Genomic DNA, 19,761 nt, shown 5'->3' with positions numbered 1-19,761 from the left:
GCAAAAGGGAGACTTGGGAAATCTGGCATGTGAGCTCTTTCCCCATTCCCTGCTGCAGTTAAACCCTGATGCGTACTCAGGCTTAAATTATCCACCAGAATATGCACAATAACACACAAAGCCACCTGGCTCTATTTCATATAGCAACAAACAACTCATTCACTCATGGGAAGGAGATTGATGGCTATTTTCTTCAAGGATCTGAGCTCCTTGTTACCTTGACTTTATCCACCACACGTTTTCCATCTTCAGGGTCAGCTTCCCTTTTCCCCAGGCTGCCAGCCAAGAGGTCCACAGCATCATCTGGCACCATACCCTTCTAGAAGGACATTAGTGGACATCCTGAGTAGGGGTTAGCCACTCCTTTTACAGAAGACCTTTCAGAAAGGTATATTTCTACGCCATGCTTAGACAAGAACCACATATCACCACTTAAAAATGTATCAACTGAATTGGAATTCAAACTTTTAAGAGAAAAAGAATCTAAACAATTAAAAGTTAAACTGTCTTATCAAACATTAAGTGTGTACAACTTACATAATAATAGATATATTTGTGAGATCTCATCAGAATATTTTGGTTAAGAAATAAGGAAGGAAATGGGGTGAGCCACCATACAGAAGCTGAAAAGCCAGGAGAGAAGAAAGAAGTGATTTTTATGGAGATCATGTAACAAAGAGCGGCAGAAAAGACTGAATACAACTCGCAAGAGAACATCCTTCAGAAAGCTCTGTGATGTGGCCTGACCTATCACAAAGGAGGAGGCTCAGCCTGGCTGTACATGTTCCCTAGGAAGTTCCTTCTGATCAAAGTGAATTTATGGCTTCTTCAGATGGCTCTGTATGGGACGGGGCTGACTTGAGAGGCCCAAGGAGAACAGTCTACCCGCGCTCTGCTGTTTAAATAAAGTGTGATTCTCATGATGTCATGAGGCTCAGGCACTCTGAGATTTAAGATCAAAGTGGATACACAGACAAGGTTATAAAGGGAAAATAATGGAAACAACATGTTTGGCTAAAAAGAATAGAACCAAACTCTAAGTCATAATTTTATTGTGTGCAAAAGGAGTGGATTCTGACTCAACACAGCCCCGTATGAGAGAACTACCCTCATGGTGAGGTTTTAGGCATCCTGGGTGTTAGGTCTTTTCTCTTGCACAGCAGCTGACAGGTTCAAAATAACAAACTTTTCTATTAGCAGCTAGATGCTTTACTATTTGAGCCACCATAGCTCTTTAATTCATTCACTGTTGTTGTGTATCATCGAGTCAGAACCGACTCAACTCCAGAAGGTTCTTATAAGCAGTAAATTGCATGGCAAGAGATTGCTCATCTCCTGGGGAGAAGATGGTGGATTTGAACTGCCTGTCTTTGGGCTGGCAGTGCAACTTTTTACCCATTGGGCCACCAGAGCTCCCGTGACTCAGTAATTAGCTGCTCACAAAATCAATGTATTGATTTCTGACCAAGATTTTCTATTGCTATAAAAATAATATGATAAAATATAGAGGGCATCTTGTACAACATGGATAAGTGTCATTCACTGAGTGACCCTCTCCACAGTGTGGGATCTGGATTGCACTATACAAGGTTCCTACTATTGGGCTTGTTCCAACAAAAGTGAAAACGTTTGAATCAAATGATCTCCAAATTTATTTGGATGTCTATTTGAACTGTAGAGTAACAGTGGGTATTTTTGGTTTATATTTTAACCATCATTCTTGTTTTCCTGCTACACTGCATTACAAAGGAAAAGCCACCAAAGAAGTGAATTGAACAGGAAGCAATCTATCGCCATCTTGTGGCCAGACGTTGCATTGATTCACAGGAACAATAAATGCCATCAAAGACTAATCTGCCTCTTTGGGGTTATACCTAAAATATAAGAGATTTCCCTCTGCCCAAATCTTCCTCAGCAATCTGAGATGCTATCTGATACCAGTTACTTACACCCTCATTCTTTTCTCCTCCAATTTCTTTTCTAGAATCTTTGGAAACTACTGCTTCCCACATCTAAGCCTAATGCCAATCTCTAGTTGGTATGTTTTTACATTTAAATAAAATTGAACCAGTTATAGAAAAGTTAGGAGAATAAATAGTGTTTAAAAACTAGCAAATTAGGAATCAAGTCTAAGGACTAAATTTTTCTTTTCTGTTGTCCTAATGTCACTGGATTTCATCAATACATTTTCTTTTCATATTAACAAGACCACACTTTCCTCTGTACGTGTGTCCCCTTTCATCTTTCTGGAGTCCCATGACATTTATCACACTGCTCTACTGTTACTACTGGTTCCAAGAGTGTCACAATTCCAGAAATGCCAATTGCTTCAAAGACTGTAACCTCAGGAAATGCAAGCTGGTGGTAAACTGAAGCCTAGAGAAGGTCAGGGGGTGTGGAAACAGGAGCTCTGTTTTTCTGCCCACTAACATGACAAATTCTGGCAGCCTCGTAGTAAGAAGTTGTGCTGCTTTCCCAAAGGTACACAGTTTTGCTGGAGGGTCAGCTATGAGCCAGTTCTGATTCCCTGGTACACAGTAACAACAAAAATGACAGTCTTCAACTCTCCACAGTCACGATTAATAGTTCTGCCCTAGAATATTAGCTACTGTCTTTTGTATTTTAATGACTGTCTCTGATTCCATTTCATTCAGCAATCTTTTCCCACATTCCTGCATCCTCCCCTGTTCTTTATCACCATAGTGTGTGGGCTGGGATCCAGAATGTGTAAGTCTCAGATAGTTCCCTGAAACCAGAAAAATGAAAAAACCAAAACCAAAAAACCCAGAAGGAAAAAAGTCCAGGTCCTGGACTGCTACATGCTTATACTTGGCATGCATCCCTGGCAGGAAACATTCATGTCAAAGAACCACAACCCCTATCTTGTGTCTTTTTCTAGACCAATCGTATTTTTAAAAGAAAATTTCCAAAATACCAAAATGGCTACCCATAATGGGCAGTGTTTGGTGGAGCTCCCAGACTGATTCAGGTTTGGAAGCAGCAGTGTCATCCACTTCCTAAACCACATGCCTCTGGAAACTCTATGAACTTGGAGAAATGGTATTTTATTTTGGAAGAACATTCTTCTAGGTTGTACATAACTCTTCTGTCAATTTGGTGTGCTGAGGTAATCTGGGTTTGTTGTGATGCTGAACTTTGTGCCATTGGGGGGGTCAAATGCTATAATGTCTGCCCATAGTGGACAGTGTTTGGTGGAGTTCCCAGTTCAAGGCAGGTTTGGAAACATGAATGGCATCCGCTTCCTAACCCACATGCCTCTGGACACTCTATGAACTTGGAGAAATGACAATAGTTATAGAAAGGCTTCAGGTCTTTCATTCATAGGGTCACTAGGAGTCATGCTCTACTCAACAGCAATCATCAATTGGTTTCCTTACAAAGTTCATACACAATGTTTTTCACACCAGATCTTGGCCGTTTCCTTTACCCACCCCTCCCTCTACCCATCAAATTGTGTGACACTATGATTACCCCATTGCCCATCCTCATCCCTCTGCTCCTACCCTCCCCAACTTGGATACTCATATACATTTTACAGGTTATCTATTTCTACAATAATGATCTTATGCAGTATTTATCCTTATGGGATTGAGTTAGTTCACCTTTGCACTACCAACTACATACATTTATCCCATGTTCATTAAGTGCTTCCCACTTTTGTGCTAGGCTGTCGTTGGCTCACTTTCCATCCAGGAAAATTGTGTATTGCCTCTCCTCAATGTGATGCTACCATCCACCTACATTTTCATACTTACTGCCTACAAGTCAGAAGGGATGAACAGTTGACACTCCAGTGTATTCAGGAAGCAGTAAATAGCGCAGAAGGAGATTGTCCATTGTTCTCCCTTGGAGTACATGGTAGATTCAAACTTCTACTGAGATGTGGCCTTTGAGTTAGAAGTTCAACTCCCTGTAGGCTATCCCACCAGAGCTCAAAACTACGCAACAAATTGCCGCTGAGTTACATCTGGCTTACAGTGGCTTCTCCATTGAGTTTCCAAGGTGGTAAACTGCATGACAGGAAACTGCCCCCATCTTTCTGCCAGTCTGTGGAGGATTTGAAACCCTGGAGGCATGGTCTTTAGCTTACCAGTGCAATTCTCTACAGACTTGCCCACTAGAGTTCATATAGGTGATTTGGAGAACTTCAAATAAACTCAAAAGATGTAGTGAAGAGAGTAAATATGACTATCTAAAAATACTCAAGGAACCAGAAAGAATTTCAGAAAGTGAAAGAAAAAACAGTATGCAGAACTTAAAGAGCTGCTATCTAACCTGAACTTCTGAAACAGTAAGTCCAAAACACAGTAAATTGGATAGCTATACCAGATTTTTAAAATTTCTTGTGCCAAAATAAAATGGCAAACACAGCAACACATACATGGGGAAAACAGAAGTTTCTCAAAACATTTCTCAACACCCACAGGCTTACTTACTGAGGTAGCTGGTTTAGGTGGTGCCGACTTGGGTGGTTCTGATGTGGGAGGTGCTGACTTGGGAGGTACAGACTTAGGTGGTGCTGACTGAATACTACACATGGAGGTCTTAGACACAGTCTCTCCCCCAGGGCTTGGGGCTAGGGTTTTGGATCCCTGAGGAAAGAACAGGTACGCTGATTAACCTTAGAAATACTTAGTAGTAAACAACATAGTTGAGAAACTATACTTTCAAAAGGCTTCAGGTCTTTTGTTCATGAGGTCGCTATGCGTCATGCTTGACTTGACGGCAATCAACAACTACAGCACTGAAAAATGGGGTACCAGCAACAATTGTGCTGCACTGCATGCTATGAACATGATTCTCTCAAAGGATTTGTTGATAACAAAGAAGTCACAGCACACAGTCTCCAGCTAACCTGATTCCAATTTAATTTCCCCCTCACGTAGGTTATTTTCCACTTCTCTAAAATGAGGATGATAACAATAACATCAGTATTAACTTAAGAAAAGCTCTATTTTCTACTGATCCAAGTAACTGCAATGTATGATGATTATTCTCTTACATTTAAAACATTCTGTTCATCGAATATATGGCATTTTATTTTCAATGTTCTTAGGAATTTTTTTTCTTCCAACCGTCTTAATTATTTAAGACTTAATTTTCATGGTAATTAATTATTTCAGCCATATTAATTAGAGATTTTACATGAACAATGTATTTGGTTTCTGTTGTTAGGTGCCACTGAGTTGTTTACAATTCATACGAATATTATGAAGAACTGCTCTGAAGCCTCCCTATCCCGTCCAATCCCCACAGTCTCTGATATGCTCAGGCCCACTGTTACAATCACTGTGTCAATCCATCTCATTGAGAGTCTGCAGTGTTAAGACTTCTGAAGATGACTTTTCTGGCCATTGCCTTAGCCCCTTCTTGGGTAATGGTCTCCATCTGTCTTAAGTACAGACACATGGTTCACTTGTTAATCAGTATCTTCAAGAGCTATGAGGCCAACATGAGAGAGTTTAGCTGGCTGTCCAGAGACTCTGGCAGAGGTGTAGTCTGATGCAGTCCTTTGACAGGGCAAGAGTTAAGGGTCTTGCCTGCTGTACAACTGAAGGAAAAGCTGACTCAACAGTTTACAGGACCACTGAAGAAACCAGAGGCTTCTTGTATTTGCTGGAATGAACCTAAACTTGACTTGTTGACTGAAAGTCTATCTGAACTAATTGAGGAATTGGGTCTTAATCTGTTAATCTGGTTTAGGACTGCTGTTTACTAAGCCTGAATTTTCACTGTGTGCTATCTTTTGCCAACCCACCCCTCAATTTATCCCCTTAAACACCAAACAATTGTGAGTTAAATCAAATTTGTGAGTCACTGGCAATTAATTTTTAACCCAGTAATTATCAGAAGTAGGTGCAAGAGTATAGGGGGTCATGTCTGATCTTATGGGGATCAGATTTCTATTTGATGTTATTGATGGGGACAGTACCCCTTTGTAGAGCTGTGGTTGGACTCTGTCATCACAACATTGACTTGCTTCTTTTATAGGATCTTATCTTTTTTTGAATCCCTGCCTCTTTCTCAGCCTCTGTCATCACAACATTCCCTTGCTTCTTTTACAGGATCTCCTTATCTTTCTCTGAATCCCTGCCTCTTTCCCAGCCTTATGTCTTATCCCAAGGATTGGTTTCTTCTGGAAATATGCTCGAAGTATGTGACACAAAGTTTCACCATCCTTGTCTCTAAGGAGCACTCCGATTGGACTTACTTCAAGATTTACTGGTTCTTTTGGCAGCCTATGGGATATTCAGTACTGTTCCCTAACAGTTCCATGCAAAAGCATCAATTCCTCTCTCATCCTTAATCACTGACCCACCGTCAGATGCACAGGAAGCAACTGAAAAGTCCATGGCTAGGATCAGACACAGCTTAGTCTTTAAAGCAATAATGTTGCTCTTTAGTATTTTGGATAAGTCCTTGATAGATTTCTCCAATGCAACACATCGTTTGATTTCTTGACTGCTGCTGCCATGTGTTTCAAGTAAAATGAAATCCTTGATGACTTCAATCTTTTCTCCACCTATCATGATGGTGCATATAGGGCAAAAATTTTCTCTTGTTGATGTTGAGATGTATAGACTTTGATCTGCTACAGCAACCATTTCAAGTCCTATTCGCTTTCTGCAAACAAGGTTGTGCATCTCCCTAAGTATTTTTTAAATACTTTTTAAAATTATTATTATTGATTTCCATTCATTCATTGTTGCACTTTTCTACATAATATGTTTTTGATGTGTCTTCCTCCAATCTGATGTCACATCCCTCCTCATAGAGTCCAGCTTCATGAATGATTTGCTCAGCATACAGACTGAATGGTTATAGAGAAAAGGTACAACCCTGATGCACACTTTTCCTAATTTTAAACAATGCATTGTTTCTTTGCTCTGTTCACACAATAGCTTCTTGGCCTCTATACAGATTTCTCATAAGTATATTAAGTGTTCTGGGATCCACATTCTCCTCAATTTTAGCCATAATTTGTTATGTTGCACACAGTCAAACGCCTTTGCATAGTCAAGAAAACACATACAAACATCTGGTATTCTCTACATTCAGCAGGCTCCATCGTACATTAGACAGCCTCATGCCATGGCCTCTTCTGAATCCAGTTTTTCTTTTTCTTTTGCTAGATTATCAAATTTTCTAAGAGTAGAGTTTCTAAAGAGTGTTCTCTCTAATGGTCCATCACATTATACTATCTTTAAGTGCTGGCCGGGGCACAGATAAATTCAGTGTTACATTTTAAATGCTAAGTCTTTATAAAAACAAGCAACCTTATTATAATAATAATGACAGCCAGCACGAGGTTAAGCCACTGTCCTCCATGACTTGATCATATGTTCCCAATCACTGATGGTATGATTGTTTACTATTGGGACACTGCTTGCTTTATATTCTTCCCAGTATTTAGCTCCATATCTCACAGTGTATGAATCAGTGCTGGAATGACTCTGTGTTGTGGTCAGTGTGTAAGAAGGATGAGATAAACGTCATAGAATGGGGAGCCTGAACTGCTGGTGATGGTGGGAAGGTGTGTCTATGGGTGTAGTGACCAGTTTCCATGCCATTACCCATCTAGGGATCTGTAAGTTTGTTTTCCAACAATAAATTCAGTAGCTGAAAGGTGAGTTGTTGTTGTTGTATACTGTCGACTCAGAACCCACTAACAGCTGACCCTCTGGAGGGTTTTTGGAGGCAGTTAATTGTATGGGAGGAGATGGCCCATCCTTCTCCTGAGAAAAAGCTGGTAGAATCAAACCATACACCTTCAGGATTGCAGCTTCTTCCTAGTAGATGTGCGTGTGTCACACACACACACACACACACACACACACAGAGGCTGTGCAGTCATCTAAGTCTGGGAAACACTCAACAACTCTGGTGGCCTAGACACATGGTTAGAATCCACCCGCTGCTCCGCAGGAGAAACATGGGCAATCGCCTCTCATGCACTTTATAATCTCTGCAAACGTGCTTGAGGGTCAGCTGTGAGTCGGTTCCAACTCCACAGTATATAACAACAAAAGTTTACTGCTGTGGAGTCAGAACTGGCTCCTAGCTAATCCCTCCCCGAGTTTTCAGAGGCTGCACACTGCGCAGGAGGGGACCACCCATCTGCCTCACCAGGAACAACTAACTGCTGTATGTGGAGCATCAGCCTTTGGGTTCGCAGCTCAAGCCCTCACCCACTAGGCGACCAGGGCTCCCTAGGGATACACCAGGAGCCTTAGCATACAAGTGCGCACCTAAAACCTTTACACAGTTCTAGCACAGACACTGTTCAGCAGTTACAGGCTCTCTTAGTATCCAAATCTCCTTCTAAGGATCTCTGAGTTATTCTACCTGTAGCTAAACTCTTTGGGAGGGAGTTAAAGAAATGCTAAGTTATGCAAATAGCCAAGGAGGAAATTACCGTATGAGAAGTAATACTGGGTAAACTAAAACTCAAACTTTCACAAAACAGGTTTGATATTTAAGTTCACGTTCACTGGTTCAGTCATTCAGACTGCTGAAGACAACCACCGACCTGAAATAACATTTGGTGGATTTAGGGTCATTAACTCAGCTCTTAGGTCAGTGTCTAAGTCCCAGGTTACCATTTACTTCCACCATCCTAAGCAGAAGGATGTAAAATAAAGAGTTCCAGACTTACAAGATTTGACATGTTTTGGGGACCAGCAAAGTCCTCAGACAGAGCGTCCAATAGGAGGTCATCACTCATGGGCTGTAAGAATGGGAAATACATCAACAGACATCACCCATCTATCATTCATCTCCTCTTCAAAATGAAGTCTCTACATGCTGATCAATTCACTAAAGGAAATCTACTTCCTTTTTAAATTAACCAGGTGACAAAATGAAAAAGATAAATTCAGAGAAGTGGGCTTTGCTTACTGCCAGCTCTTGCTTGGGCTCTTCCGGCAGGAGTGGTTTTCCATCTTTATCCTACATAGAGAAGGAACAAACAAATAAACAATGTGTCATTTAATCCTTCCATATATTCTTCCAAGCATCCAAGTCCACAAACAACTGCAGGATAAACACATGTGAACAGCTGATAAAATGACAGGATAAAAACAGGTAAAGAGTCAATTCTGTTTAGGGGACTGGAGGGGCCTAGGGAGAGCTCTCTCATTGTCTGGAGGAGTGGAGTGGCTTAGACCTTAGCTTTCTTTCACATAAGAAGAAAGGGGTAAAAAGCCGGCAGGTATACTCAAGCTGCATAGTAGGGTTCTGATATGATACAGATTTAATACCATTGGGCCTCTGAACTATTACGAGATCTTTATATTCTACTTCTAGATCTTTGTTTTCTATATATGAAAATTAAAAAAAAATGCAAACTTTTTGCTATCAAGTAAGAAACGGCTTCTAGGGGACCTTCCGTTGGGTCTCTGGGGTCACTGGAGGTGATTGTTCATCTACTCCTGCGAGCTCTGGGTGGATCTGAACCAACAAAGAGGCACCACCTTGAGTTAGCGGAACAACTTCTTACGGACTATGTCATGTGGGATACTAAAATTAAACCGAAGAAAAAACAGAAATTCAGCCTGCTTACCTTCGTCTCTTCAAGTCTATAATCGGGAGGAATTGTTTCTTCTTTTTCACCAAGCTTTTCACGGTCTTCTTCTTTGGCTTTCTCCTGAATAAAAAGGTGTACCATTTTCATTTGAGAAACCTTTGCTCCATAAAAGAGACAGACATTTGAAGAAGGGGATCTGAGATAATTCATCATTAATTAGGGTGAGAACATACATATGGCTTTATATCACACAGCAACCTAATTTTTCCCCCAGTTCAGTCTGCTGGGCTGAAAAAAAGCAGTGGACACCTCCCACTGTCCTCAGGAGTCCTCAGAAAGGTGAACACAGGCAGCAAAAGGGAGACTTGGGAAATCTGACTCATGAGTTCTTTCCCCATTCCCTGTTGTAGTTAAACCTTTATGCTTACTCAGGCTTTAATTATTGAACAGAAGATGAACAGTAATAAAGAAAGCCACCTGGTTATATTTCACACAAAATCGAACAATTCATTCACTTAAACCAATGGTTATTTTCTACAAGGATCTGGGTTTCTGTTACCTTGATTTTATCCACTATAGGTTTTCCATCTTCAGGATCAGCTTCCCTTTTCCCCAGGCTGCCAGCCAAGCGGTCCACAGCATCATCTGGTATAACACCCTTCTAGAAGGACATTAGCGGACATCCTGAGTTGGTGTTAGTCACCCCTTTTAAAGCAGACTACATCAATCAATTCTAAAAGGCATATTCCGGTTCCAGTAGTACATAAGAACCACACATGTATCAACTAAATTGGAACTTTTTTCTTTTTATTATTATTATTATTTGTGTGTGTGTGTGTACCACCAAATCAGATTTGACTGGTACAGGAGGAGACTGTTTCTCCTTCTCCAGCAAAGCATCTGGTGGATTTGAACTGCTCACCTCTGGGATTGCAGTGCACCTTCTTGCCACTAGGCCACCAGAGCGCGCCAGAACTTATTTTTTTTAAAAAAGAAAAATAATCTCAAAAAGGTTAAAAAAGCAAATGTCCTGTGCCAAACATAAGTGTGTATAATTTAAATAATATTAGATAAATTTATGAGACCTCACCCAGCATCTTTTGGATTAGAAATAAGGAAGGAAATGGGATGAGGAGAAGCTGAAAGTCAGGACAGACTAAAGTGATTTTTATAAAGATCATGTTACAGAGAGCAAAGGTAAGACTCTGAACACAGCCCATGAGAGAACGTCCTTTCAAAATCTCTGTGAAATGGCCTGTCCTGTCACAAGAGAGAAGGCTCAAGCTGAGTCTATACTTTCTCCAGGGAGTTTCTTCTGCTCAAAGTGAGTTTACAGCTTCTTCAGTCGACTCTGTCAGTGAAAGGGCTGACCTGAGAGGCATATGGAGACAGTCTACCTATATTCCACTGTTCAAAATGAAGTGTGTTCCTTCACGATGTCAGAAGGTCTAGTCACTCCGGGATTTAAATGAAACTAGATATACAAACTAGGCTATAAAGGGAAAATAATGACGATATCATATCTGGGCTAAAAAGGACCAGAGCTAAACTGTCATAATCCATTAATTGTCGGTATGTGCCATCAAGTTGAACCTGAGTCATAGTAAATCTACATGATAGAATAGAACTGTCCACGGGTTTTCTTAGGCAGAAATCCTTATGGAAGCAGATCTCTAGGTCTTTCTCTTGCAGAGCAGTTGGTGGGTTCAAACCAGCAACCTCTGGTAGGCAGCTGAGTGTTGCATTCTTATGCTACAAAGACTCCTTGATCCATTAATTTACTAAAAACTCAATGCTATCTAGTCACAACTAACCCATAGATGACCTTCCAGGGGGTGTTCTGAGGCTGTAAACTGCCAGAGGAGACTGCCCTTCTTTCTTCCTTTGAGCCATTAGTGGATTTGAAATACCAAAGAGGCATCTCCCGTGGGTTAGCCGTGTAACTCCCGACAGACTGTGCCACCAGAGCTCCCATGCATTTGTCAGTGACTCATGAAATCAATTTAACAATTTGTGACTCGGACTTTAAAAAAACCCCACAAAAATTACAGAATGAAAAAATAAGAGTTCCTCAAACACAATGTGGATAAGTGCCATTCATTCAATTGCTGTTTCTATTATGTAGGTCTTGGGTGGCAGTACACAGGGATCTCCTACTCCTGGGTTTTGTTAAGCAAAAGTGTTAACTAATGGGTCTCAAAAGGTGTTTTTAATACAGTGATTTATGACCTCACACTTGAATAAAAGAATCTTCACTGTTTACATAACTTAGCCAGCTATCTATCTACCTGTCTATCTATCTATCTATCTATCGATCGATCTAATCTCAGAGATAGTTGTCATTGTTGCTGTTAAGTACCACTGAGTTGAACATGATTCATAACAACCCTATGAACAAAAGATCTGTTCTATAACTATCATAGTTTCTCTAATGTTCACAGAGTTTCCAAAGGCACGTTGTTTAGGAAGTGGATGCCAATCCTGCTTCCAAGCCTGTCTTAATCTGGGAGCTCCACCAAACACTGTCCACCATGGGTAATGATTATGGCATTTGACACACCAGTGGCAGAGCGTTCAGCATCACAGCAACCCCAAGTTACCAAAGTACAGAAAATTGACAGACCGGTGCTGTACCACTTAGGAGAATGTTTTTTCCAAACACAATTAACACTACTCTTGACTCTTAAACAAGAGGCTTCCGGCCCACAGCTGCTTGAGCGCTAAATCCAATAAATCAAATCAACTCACTGACTGTAAACAAACCACCTAACAGTTTACGCCCAACTTTCAACTAAAACAGGAGAACCTACCCACCAAAGTCTAACTGCTTTGTGATTAAAAAGTCCAAAAAGGGGGGTGGGCAAGAGGGTGGAAAACGGGGAGAGGGGAAAATCATTATAATTAGGATAGTTGAGTTTAGTGGGTAGATTGGGAAAGTGGTGAAGGAATGAGAAAGTCTCAATTCAGACCTGTAAAGCTGGGGTAATGGTAGACATAAATCAATGGTGACTGATTTTATAGAACACAATGTATATAAATGATTGTATAAAGCACAATGTGAATGAAGGCATGTGTGAGGCACAGTGTATATGAGTAAAGCACAATGTATACAAATCTAGTATGTAAACCAATAAAAAATAAGTTAAAAAAGAAAGGGGTAAAGGAAATTGCTATCTTTAATACGTTTGTTTAGACTACTCAATAATTCAAGCACATAGTCTATAATAGAGCCCTAACTTGGAATGAGAATTTTAGGTGATAAAGGAGAAAAAAAAAACCCCAACTACAGATACAACAATATATGTTAAGAGATTATAAACCAAATTGAAATTTTATATTAAGAATTAAATGTTTTAAAAAATAAAAATATTGTGTAGTGTTTGGGATAGCTTGCTGGAGAAAAGTGCAACAATGAATGAAGGGAAATCCAAAATCTCTGTAAATGTTCATTAAAATCAATAAAAAAAGAAAAAAAGAAAAATATTGAGAAACCAACTAAGAACTCAAGTATCACACACCTGTTTCTTAAGTGTATAAAGCAATTGTACAAGGCACAGGAGAAAAATTAAAAAAGCAAACAATGTATTAGAGTGTAGTTAGCTGATGAGATATCTAACAATTTCAAAAACAATATCCAATATAAACCAACTTATTAGGTTATTGGAAAAAGAAAATAGAGGAAATATTTACATTTCTCTAGGTAGTTTATGCCAGAAGGCAGGAGCGTGGTGGTGGGAGTGCAGGAATCGTGGCAAGCTTTTGGAGTCAACTGCTTTTCCAGGAATGTGTTTGACGTGCAGGTTTGCTCTGTCCCTGGAGTGAGGCTAGCCAGCCTGGGCCTAGGGTTTGAACTAGGAGGCGGCCTTCAGGTTCAAATTGTCTTCCTGTCAAACATTCTTCTAGGTGGTATAGCACTGGTCTGTGCGTTGCTGTACAGAGGTAACTCGTGGTTGCTGTGATGCTGAAGCCTGTGACAGTGATCTGCCAATCATGGTAATGGGCACCCATGGTGGACAGTGTTGGCTGGAGCTTCCCGACTAAATCAAGTCTGGAAGCAGGAGCGGCATCCACTTCCAAAATGGCTTGCCTCCGGAAACTCTATGTACGAACAGTGCTCAGGCTGTTCGTTCATAGGGTTGCTATGAGTCGTCTACCACTCGACGGCATTAAACAACAACAACAACAGGTAGTTTATTTTCATTATCTCCTTCAATTCTCACCAGAACCACACCAGATTTGTCCACTACTTCCTGAGTGACTTTGCCATTTTCCCCTCAATTACTTTTAATTCCAAGTTAGAAAAATTGCTTTCCTTTTAAACTGCACTGCAAAGAAAACACGCAGGTGGTTTAGCAGAAAGCATTCTATCGCCATCTGGTGGTTGAACACTGTTACTGATTCTCCTCTCGGGAACAAGGTCCAGACAATTTCTATGGGGTAACATCTAAAATTTAAGAGGTGTCCTACTGCCTAAGTCTTCCTCAGCAATCTGAGATACTACCTGATCCCCGTCACTTGCTAAGACTTTCATTTTTTTCTCCCCTAATCTCTGCTCTAGAATCTTTGGAGACCACTGCTTCCCAAACTCTTTCCTAGGCTATAATCATCCATTTTTGTAGTGCTTCATTCTGTCACTGGATTTCGTCAATACATTGTCTTTTTTATTAACAAGACCACAGAGAGAACAATTTTATCTCTCTTTCTCTCTCTCAGTCCCTGCTTCTCTGGAGTCCTGTGACCTTCACCACATTCCTTAGCCATTCTTTCTGGCTCCCATGGGTGTCACTTCCCAAAATAGCCAATTGTTTCAATATAACTGTAATCTTAGCAACTGTAGCTGAAGTAGGTGGCCAGAGGTCCAGCAATGAAAGTCAGGAAATGAGAAAACAGGAACTTTATTTTTCTGTCCTTTACATCTGGTAGTATAATTTCAAGGGCGCTGTCCTGTTAACCCCCAAAGATAGCACCTCTCTACGGTTAGAAGTCACCAGTGGTTCTATGAGAGAAAGATGTGAAATGTTTCTCTCACAGACCTATGCAATTCACAACCTCAGGAAAACCTACAGGAAGATAAACTGAATCAGTTTTCACATGACAACAATGAGCTTAAAAAGATAATATTTTCTACTCTCCACAGCCAGGATCAAGAATCCTCTACCCAGGCAGGTGTAGGTGGTGCATATTTTGGTCACAGTGGCTCAGCCCTGGAATGCTGGTTACTGTCTTTTGGATTCTAATTACTGCCTCTGCTGGTTACTGTCTTTTGGATTCTAATTACTGCCTCTGGTCCTATTTCTTTCACCAATGTCTTTCCAGGCTTCATGGCCTGTGTGCAAACACTTGATGTCTCTGGACTGTGCACATGTCAAGGGCTTATTATTCAAAATGGTTTTCCTATCCACGGACTGTCTTTGACTTTGTCACATGGATTGGAGGTGATAGGCAAATAGGGTGTGTCAGCCATCTACAAGGAGATTGGCTAGTCTTGCCACTAAATTAGTGGCAGATTTTGACACTCTCACCATAGCAAAGAAGCAGAAAATGCAGAGTGCGCCCTTCAGGGCCAGAGATTCTTGTGCTAACCAGATCTACAGGAAAGCAGGAACAGCCACAGCAGAGAGCCAGAGACTCGATGTGAGACCTACTGGACCTGGTACTGCTACTCTATGGAACCAGAACCAAGGGTCGTTGCCCCAGCTTGCTGGAGAACCTGGGAAAGACACCATAAATGGCAGGACTAAGAGAGTTTTGTAACATTGGCCTAAAGCTGCAAGGCTCAAGGTAAAAGGGCTTACAATCACACTTGAGAAGCTGTCCTGAGAAACTGTATCCTGTTAACTTTCCTAGTAAACTTCATAATCGTGAGAGTGGTTCTGTATGGCCTGTGAGCTATTGCAATGGATTTCAGACTCAGCAGAACAGTAATGCTGGTGTTGGAATCAGTAGACATAGCCATGGCAGCATGACAGTTGTGTCTGACCTCATGGGAATTGGTTTTGTGTTGTAGATGCTGTTGAGTGGGGTTGATTCCTCTTGTGGAGTTAGCAGAGGTCAGATATGGCTGCCCTCACTCTTTCTACAATCATCATGGCCTGTGGACTGACACTCACAATGTAAGTCTGTGAAACCCCTAAAACCAAAACACAAGGTCATCTTGTTTCTGAGGCAGGAGCGAAGTCCATGTTTGCAAAGGGCACAGTGACAGCCCTGGCTGGAAGCACTCACATCACAGCACCATAAACCTTTTCCCAAACCTTCTTCAAGGCCATTCTTCCTCACACTACCAAATGCACGTAACTCAAGTGCACCAAGTGCTTCCCACTTCTATGTTGGCCTGTCCTCAGCTCTTGTTCTATCCAGGAAAATCGCACTATTTTTTCTTCCCAGTGTGATCTGCCTTTCACCCTCAAATCTCAAATCTTCCCTAAATCCTCTTGCTTAAAGGTTCCCTCATTTGTGTTCCCTCTTTCCGTAAGCTTGTGGGAAGTCTGATGAAAAAAAAGAGACAGCTGGCAGCAGGGTCATATCCCTCAGCTGAAACTCTTAAAGATCAAATAATTATTCTAGGTCAGCCCCAGCACAATTCCCTCAATTTCTAATTCCTATCCATTGTACTAGACTATATAGAGTTCTTGTAACAATTTAATCAGAGAGGCTATTGTAAGACATCTTTAACATTTTAATTGATGATGAAAGTCAGCTGATCAAAGTATGACTTACAAAAGTGTGCAGTACTGAAACATTTCTGTCAGATGTTATTTGTAAGCCAAGTGCTATTATAGTTTACTGAAGCAAAACTCACTGAATTCAAAGGAAAACAAAAATTCACCTAGCTAAACACTGTTTTTGTTGTTGCCAGGTTCTGTTGAGTCAATTCTGACTCATAGCATACGAACAACAGACTAACACTTTCCCCTGCTCTGGACATATCACTTGCTGTATATTTGAGAGCTTGACAATAAATAGGAAGGACAGAAGAAGAAGTGATGCTTTTGGGTCATGGTGTTGGAGAAGAGTGCTGAACACTGTATGGACAACAGATCCCTGAGGAAACAAGTAGCTACCCTGACTACCTCTCCTCCTGGAGAGGGTGCAGCCGGAGTGCTTTTTGGAGGCAAGGACGGTGAGGCTTCACATCACATACTTTGGGCATGTTGCTAGGAGGGGCTTTTCCTTAGAGAAGGACATGATGCTGGGAAAGGTGGAGGGTCAGCAAAGGAGAAGCAGCCGCCCCTCAACCGGGTGGATTGACATGGTGACTGCTGCAGTGGGCTCTTGTGAGTCAGGAAGTGTGAGGATGGTATAGGATAGGACAGGGTCCAGATCCACTGTTCATAGCATCTCTATGAGTCATCTTTGACTCAACGGCACCTAACAACCACCACCACCCTACACCATCCTCACAATCTCTAACGTGCTCAAGACCATTGGTGCAGCCACCGTCAATCCATCAGATTCAGGGTCTTCCTCTCTTGAGCTGACCTCTACCTCTACTTTTCCCAGCATGATGTCCTTTTCTAACAACTAGTACAACCTGACGACCTACCAACAGTATGTGAGATAAGGAATACCCTGGTTGGACTCCCTCCAAGCTAAATATCATGCATATATACAAATTATAGAGAAAGAAAACAATACATAGAGAAGGGAAGGAGAGGGGAGGGAGTCAATGTGGCCTTCTGTAGTCAGGAGAAGAATCAGAATGAATTTGGTGCACATGATTCTACTAAGATAAACAGTACATTAAGTGATCTGTGGAACTTCAAACAGACTCAACAGATTCAGCAGAATGAGAAAGCGTGATGATCAAGACATCACTGAAAAAGGATTTCAGAAAATGAAAGAAAACACAGTTTGTAGAATTTACTTTAAAAGATTTAAATCAACCCTGAATTTCTAGCACACTTCTGAAGTCCAAAAAAATAGGGTACAATAACTATATCATATTTTTAAAATTCATTGTGTCAGAACAAAATGGTAAATAAATTTGAATGCATACAAAGAAGAACAGTTTTTCTAACATTTCTCAGTGTTCACGGGGATTACTTACCGAAGTGGCTGACGTGGGTGGTGCTGATGTGGGTGGTGCAGATGTGGGTGGTGCAGATTGAATATTACACAATGAGGCCTGAGACACAGTGTCTCCCACGGGGCTTGGGGCTGGAGCCTCAGATCCCTAAGGAAACAAGTAGGTACCCTGATTACCTTGAGAAATAATTGGTTAGTAGTGGGGAATAAGGGCGTATCAGTAATAATTAGCTACAGTAAATGAATAGGAGTCTCTCAAATGCCTAGAGAATTGATGAGTAACAAAGGAATCATGGCAAACAGAAACTCTCTAGCTTTCATTATATCAGTTAACTTTCACCTTTCCCCTTAGGTAGATTACTTAACCCCAGAAGCCTCAGTTTCCACTTCTCTAAAATAGAACAATGATATAACACTGGAATCTCAAGGGTTAACAATGAGCTATACTTTGCATGGTATCTGGAAACACAATAGGCTCAATAAATGTTAGCAATTACCCAATTACAAAATGGGCAAAAGACATGGAAAGAATTTTCACAGAGGAAGATATTCGAATGGCAAACAGACACATGAAGAAATGCTTCAAATCACATGCAATAAGAGAGATGTACATCAAAACCACAATGACGTACCATCTCCAGTAACAGTGGCAAAGTTTAACAGGGCAGCATGTAATAAATGTTGGAGAGGATGTGGTGAGAAAGAGATTCATATATTATTGGTGGGATTGCAAAATGGTACAACCATTTTACAACCAGTTTGGAGCTTCCTCAAAAAGCTGAACCTAGAAATTCCATATGTGTCAGCTATTCCACTACTTGGAATATATCCTGAGAATATGAGAGCTGAGACCCAAAGAGAGGCTTACACACCAATGTTCATAGCAGCATTATTCACCATTGAAAGAACATGGTAACAGCCCAAATGTCCAACCACAAACAAATGGATTGAGCAATTACTGTTTTTATGTGTCACCAAATAGAATAATAATTAATACCACAATATATAATGAAAAACAATGCTTATATAAATGTCTTATCCATCTGCCAAGAGAACTTTGTAAATAACTGTACATAAACATGAATATACTATCAACAGATTATATTTCTACATCCTACATTCCTATTAAGATATGCTAGAAATACATGCATGTATGTAGCAGTGCCAACGGGGGTCAAAGTTATAGAAACTTTTTAATCATAACCAAACAGCATGAGGGAGAGAGTTTCCGGTTCTGGGTTCTTGAAACCACAGTCTTGGGGGGCTTTGGGATCAAATGGAATAAAGCAATCCATAAAGGGTAATGTTCTAATCCTACTTTGGTGAGCAGTGACTGGGGCTTCAAAGTTTGTGAACAGGGACAAAGGTGCAGGCTTTGATCTCTCCCTGTCTAGAGCAAAGAGAAAGAAGCAGATGCAAAGATGTACTGAAACCTTTAGTTCAAAGAGTTCATAAAACCAGTGGATCTCTATTTTCACAAGCCGAGACGACGTCTCTCTACCACCACTGGCCACTTGTCCAGAATATGAGATGCATAGCAAAGTGGTCTGGGGGTGGGAAGGGAGGAAACTGTGCAACAATGAAAGAATCTTTTTAAAGAGAAAAGCAAACTGGGAGGGTAGGGAGGACAATGTGCAACAATGATGAATGGAAATCCAAGTTTTCCGTAAACGTTTGTTAAAATAGCAATGAAAAAAAATTTAAAAAGGGGGGTCATAGTAGATGATTCTGGGTAGAGTGTGGGAAGATAGGGAACCAAACTTAAAAAACGCAATAAGTTGCAAATAGAGATACCATTTGACCCAGAAATTCCACTACTGGGAATATACCCTAACGAGACCATAAATGACATCCAAGTAGATATATGCATACCCATGTTTATCACAGCTTTGTTTACAATAGCAAGGAGTTGGAAACAACCTAAGTGCTCATCAACAAACAAATGGCTAGAGCAGCTGTGGTATATTTGCACAATGGAATACTATGCTGCATTGAAAAACAAGGAACTCATGCAATATTACTAAAAATGTGTGACCCTGGAGGACATGATGCTGAGTGAGGTATCTCAGTCACAAAGGGACAAATGCTATATGGTGCCACTGTTGTAGAATGAGGCTGACATCGGGGTGGGGGTAAGACTGAGAAAAAGTGGATGAATTATGTTTACTGCCTTGAAGTCTATGGGG

General features: G+C 40.8%; 1 protein-coding gene across 1 annotated transcript in view; it reads right to left on the bottom strand.

The window, feature by feature from the left end:
- LOC102869293 (calpastatin-like) overlaps positions 1-19,761 on the bottom strand; it is a 91,621-nt gene that overhangs the window by 28,391 nt on the left and 43,469 nt on the right. The window contains exons 12-15 of the mRNA XM_006885395.1: positions 17,622-17,723; positions 10,107-10,205; positions 9,584-9,667; positions 8,920-8,970 (exon numbers count right to left, since the gene is read on the bottom strand). Of these exons, the coding sequence (XP_006885457.1) occupies positions 8,920-8,970; positions 9,584-9,667; positions 10,107-10,205; positions 17,622-17,723 (336 nt within the window). The remainder of the gene's footprint in view (positions 1-8,919; positions 8,971-9,583; positions 9,668-10,106; positions 10,206-17,621; positions 17,724-19,761) is intronic.

This window comes from Elephantulus edwardii, unplaced genomic scaffold (assembly GCF_000299155.1).
Source record: "Elephantulus edwardii isolate Elephantulus edwardi_28Jun2011 unplaced genomic scaffold, EleEdw1.0 scaffold00043, whole genome shotgun sequence".
Lineage (NCBI taxonomy): Eukaryota > Metazoa > Chordata > Mammalia > Macroscelidea > Macroscelididae > Elephantulus > Elephantulus edwardii.
The sequence above is the reverse complement of the archived record's forward strand: the minus strand, read 5'-3'. Positions and strand labels throughout refer to the sequence as shown.